General features: G+C 44.1%; 1 protein-coding gene across 1 annotated transcript in view; it reads left to right on the top strand.

Annotated features, from left to right (window-relative positions):
- Positions 1-3,037, top strand: part of LOC107659703 (formin-2-like) — a 13,784-nt gene extending 10,747 nt beyond the window's left edge. Inside the window, exons 6-7 of the mRNA XM_016448728.1 lie at positions 2,531-2,672; positions 2,787-3,037. Coding sequence (XP_016304214.1) covers positions 2,531-2,672; positions 2,787-3,032 — 388 coding nt within the window. The 3' untranslated portion in view covers positions 3,033-3,037. The remainder of the gene's footprint in view (positions 1-2,530; positions 2,673-2,786) is intronic.
- The last annotated feature ends 2,032 nt before the right edge of the window (positions 3,038-5,069 follow it).

Raw genomic sequence — 5,069 nt, 5'->3', positions numbered from 1 at the left:
ATATTAGCCTGGCAATACTGATTGAAAACTTCTGTCAGAGCCACTAAGAGACGAGCAGGGCGTTGCTCTCTCTCTGTTCGTTCTCTCACAGTGTTTCTCATTAAACATTCGTGTGTGCTGCTCTCTATTAGGTCCTGTGGGGTGTCTCCCCCGGGGTCTGTTGAATTCAGAGGACTGTGGGCATCTATTGTTGTGTTTTGAGTCTGAAAGCAGCTGCTCCTCATCAGTTCTGTCGACACTTCAGCATTGTTTCTTCCCACAGGAAACACGTTTAACCGCGTGACACGAACGCGAGTGACTTCGCGGAATCCAGTGCACGAGAAACTCAGATTTATGTCTGTTTCTGTCTGTGGCGTTCGTCTGCTTTTCATCACGCCTGTCTCTGTCTCCGCAGGAGGAGTCTGTGATAAAGACGGTACGTCTGAAGCAGGAGCACGTCTGTGTGATCGAGCAGCTGGAGCAGACCATCGAAGACCTGCGCAGTAAGATCGCCGAGCTGGAGAAACAGCAGCCCCTGCTGGAGCGGGAGGTGCTGCTGACGCAGGGCCAGGAGTGCGGAGGAGAGGAGCGCCTCCTCCCGGACGTCTGCCATGTGGACTTGCAGACAGAAAACACTTTGCTGTTGCCGCTGGAGGCCAAATCGGTGCAGACGTCTCCCATGGAGGAGAGCTTTAGGTTTAAAGTGCCTCCTGTGGAGGTGCAGGCACCGGGGAGGAGTGACTCCTCGCTGCCATCAGAAACTGAGAATGCTTCTCAAGCGTTTGTGTGCATATGCCAGCAGCTGCCGGGTGCTTCGGTGCATCCTCCACCACCACCACCGCCTCCTCCTCCATCCGGGATGTGTGCACCTCCTCCTCCACCTCCACTTCCAGGAATGAGCGCTCTTTCTGCACCACCTCCTCTCCCAGGCAGTTCATTTCCACCTCCTCCATCTCCTTTACCAGGAGTGGTTGCACCTCCTCCTGCGCCTCCTCTACCAGGAATGGGTGCACCTCCTCCTGCGCCTCCTCTACTAGGAGTGGGTGCACCTCCTCCTGCGCCTCCTCTACCAGGAATGGGTGCACCTCCTCCTGCGCCTCCTCTACTAGGAGTGGGTGCACCTCCTCCTGCGCCTCCTCTACCAGGAATGGGTGCACCTCCTCCTGCTCCTCCTCTACCAGGAATGGTTGCACCTCCTCCTGCTCCTCCTCTACCAGGAATGGTTGCACCTCCTCCTGCTCCTCCTCTACCAGGAATGGTTGCACCTCCTCCTGCTCCTCCTCTACCAGGAATGGTTGCACCTCCTCCTGCTCCTCCTCTACCAGGAATGGTTGCACCTCCTCCTGCTCCTCCTCTACCAGGAATGGTTGCACCTCCTCCTGCTCCTCCTCTACCAGGAATGGTTGCACCTCCTCCTGCTCCTCCTCTACCAGGAATGGTTGCACCTCCTCCTGCTCCTCCTCTACCAGGAATGGTTGCACCTCCTCCTGCTCCTCCTCTACCAGGAATGGTTGCACCTCCTCCTGCTCCTCCTCTACCAGGAATGGTTGCACCTCCTCCTGCTCCTCCTCTACCAGGAATGGTTGCACCTCCTCCTGCTCCTCCTCTACCAGGAATGGTTGCACCTCCTCCTGCTCCTCCTCTACCAGGAATGGTTGCACCTCCTCCTGCTCCTCCTCTACCAGGAATGGTTGCACCTCCTCCTGCTCCTCCTCTACCAGGAATGGTTGCACCTCCTCCTGCGCCTCCTCTGCCAGGAATGGGTGCGCCGCCTCCTGCACCACCTCCTCCACCTCCTCTGCCAGGTGTATCTGCGCCGCCACCTCTCCCGACTGCAGGAACAGCACCTCCTCCTCCTCCTCCAGGTCCTCCGCCGTTGGCTCCTGGTCCTCCTCTGGCCTTCGGTTTGGGTTCACCATAAAACAGATGAAAAAATACAGAGGAGGAACCTAAGCCACCTGATCTACAGACCAGAACACACTTTACATTCTAGTCAGAAAGAAAGCACCTAGAGCACCCTAGCAACCAAATGCAGTGCCCTAGCAACACCACCCATTATAGCATGACTCGCACGGTCAATATTAATTACTGTAAATGATGAACATGTTGATTTCAGCTGTTGATTTTTTTTTTTATTAAAATGTTTTTATATTTATAATAAATAATAATAAATTAACGAATGCTTAAATAATAAATTAACAAACATTTAATTTAATTTATTAGTTTTTATTTAATTCAGCAATGAGTTTACTGAATTGAATTTTGTTAAGAGTTCAGGAAAAAATTGTAATTCATTGATTTCAATTAATTGTCTATTCGTTCATTCATTCAAATTTTCTTTCATTGAATTTTCTTCTTTGTTTTTGTTTTCTTTTGTAGTTTTTGTCTATTTCATTTGTTTTGTTAGATATTTTTTTCATGTATTCATTTAATTGTCTTGATTGTTTGTTTCTTTCTTTTGTAAAAAGATTGCCGTGTGTTTTTCTTTTTCTGAGGAGTTGTTGATAAAGCAGGTCTTTTTCTCCTCTAAAGTCTGTGTTTTCCTCTGCAGGGACTCTCATGCTCTCGTGTGGGAGAAGATCGAAGAGCCATCCGTGGATTTTGATGAGTTTGTCGATCTCTTCTCCAAAACTGCAGTGAAAGAGAAGAAGAAGCCTCTTTCAGACACGATCAGCAGGTCAAAGACCAAGCAGGTGAGCAGAGACGTCCGCTGTTATGTCTGCGGCTCAGGATGAGGTTAGAGTTGGTACGAGTTTACGAGCACAACGAGACCGTTTCCATGACTGAGTCCTGACGTTTGTGTACAGACGGCGGCTCCTCTCAGAGTAAATGGCCAAGCGCTTGGCACCGCCGTGCACCAGATTCCAGCTCTGATTGGAAATATGACCGTAAAGAGCAGAACCGAGGCGCATAAATATCGCAAAGTGCTCCAAACGCTCGTGGGTTTATCAGATCTGTGTCAGACGTGCGTATGTGGAAACCACCAGCTTTCACATTCATACTCTCAGTCTGTTTCTGTAAAGGCTCGTATGTGGGAGTTTCCTCAACTATAGGAACTTTGTGCCACTGGATGGATTCCTGTTGAGCAGATCAATGTAAACAGATTTCAGCTTTTCTTTTTGATTTGTCAAGTATCTATTTCTATAGCACTTTATGCAATACAGAAAATTTTTTTGAAAAGGTAACTGCAACTTTTTTTTGCGCAATTCTGAGACACTCAACTGCAAGATATAAATTCATAATTGTGAAATATAAACTCAGGATTGCTAAGAAAAAAGTAGATATTCTGAGTTTATATGGCACAATTCAGAGTTTCTTAGTTGTGTATATCTTGTGTTTGAGGTTATAGTTTGCTATTTTGAGTTTGTTTCAGTTCGGTGTTTATATCATGCAATTGCGTTTATTTAATCCAATTCAGAATTTATATCGTCCAATTTGCAGTTTATATCATGCAATTCAGAGTTTATCTTAGAGTTTGTGTTTATCTTGCATGTTTGAGTTTGTATCACGCAATTGAGTTTCAGGGTTCCCGCGGGTCCTTAAGTCTTAAAAAGTCTTAAATTTGCTTGTATCAAATTTAAGGTTATAAAAAGGCTTAAATTGTACAAGAAAGTCTTAATTATGATTTCAAGAGGTCTTAAATTTGGGTACGGACCAGAATTGCGATACAGCTTAATGTGACAATTAAACTTCAAAAGGCTTTGATTTCATTAAATAAACATGAGCGCTGCAATTTTCAAAGTCAGGTGCTGCTCTGCTTTGTGTACTGCGGTTACCGGGGAAACGGTTATAGGTCTGCGGTTACCGGGGAAACGGTTATAGGTCTGCGGTTACCGGGGGAAACGGTTATAGGTCTGCGGTTAACGGGAAAACGGTTATAGGTCTGTGGTTACCGGGGAAACGGTTATAGGTCTGCGGTTACCGGGGAAACGGTTATAGGTCTGCGGTTACCTGGGAAACAGTTTATAGGTCTGCTGTTACAAAAGCGCCTCCTGCTGGCAGAGAATGAATGTGCATTTTCAATAAGCCTGTTGTGAGTAAGGTATTCCTGCAATAATGGAGGCTGTAGTTTCAGGACCACATTTCTAGGACCCTATAGTTTTTTTATTATTATTTTATTAATTTTTTTATGTATGTATCAGCGGCTCATACTATTTTATAGCACTTGCTATTCAATTCTGTATATTATTATTTTTAAGGAATTAAGTAGTTGTTTAATAGTATAAATTAATTAATTAATAAAACATACCCGTTGGTAACCCTCTTGAAATATTTAACCTAATTTATTTCAGTATATTCTATAAATTCTGGTTTTAAATTCAATTTTCTTGGAAAGAAAGACTTCGTGTGTGCGAGGTTATATGCAAGACTTCAGTTCATTAGCCGCAGCGCAGCTTCACGTCTGATGTGTGACCCACTTAAAGGGGTCATACGATGCTTTTTTAAAGATCATTATTTTGTGTATTTGGTGTAACAGAATATGTTGACATGCTTTAATGTTCAAAATTTTTTTTTTTTTTGGAAAGAAAGACTTGTGTATATGCGAGACTTCAGTTCATTAGTCGCAGAGCAGCTTCACGTTTGATGTGTGACCCACTTAAAGTGCAGTAAACGGTAAAACGAATGCAGTACAAATTAGTGTGATTATTAGTACTTTAATAAATGTAAAATAATTTGAATACAAATACTAATTTACAACATTCAGCAGCACAATAAACCACAGCTAAATAGACTAAATTGCTGACACCCCCTCGATTCGAACACTCAAATGCGGTCCTAGAACAGCCTCCGGTATTGCAGGAACATTGGGTTGTTTTTGTTCAGACCAATGCGAAAATCGACCCATGTTTTTAGCCTTCAAACACGCAGAGCTGTAAATGTGAACTAGTGGATCAATAAGTAGATAACGCATTATAAAAATCTAAACAGTAAAATGTTTATATGTTATTTAATTAATATAATAATTTGATAATTGGGTAACACTTTACTTGAAGGGGTGTGCATAAGACTGACATGACACCTTCATAATCATGAAGGAGGTTTTATGCATGTTTATGACAACTGTCATTAAGAGCCATTCACTAATTAAT

The sequence above is a fragment of the Sinocyclocheilus anshuiensis genome, unplaced genomic scaffold, assembly GCF_001515605.1.
Source record: "Sinocyclocheilus anshuiensis isolate Anshui unplaced genomic scaffold, SAMN03320099.WGS_v1.1 scaffold75, whole genome shotgun sequence".
NCBI classification, from domain to species: domain Eukaryota; kingdom Metazoa; phylum Chordata; class Actinopteri; order Cypriniformes; family Cyprinidae; genus Sinocyclocheilus; species Sinocyclocheilus anshuiensis.
The sequence above is the reverse complement of the archived record's forward strand: the minus strand, read 5'-3'. Positions and strand labels throughout refer to the sequence as shown.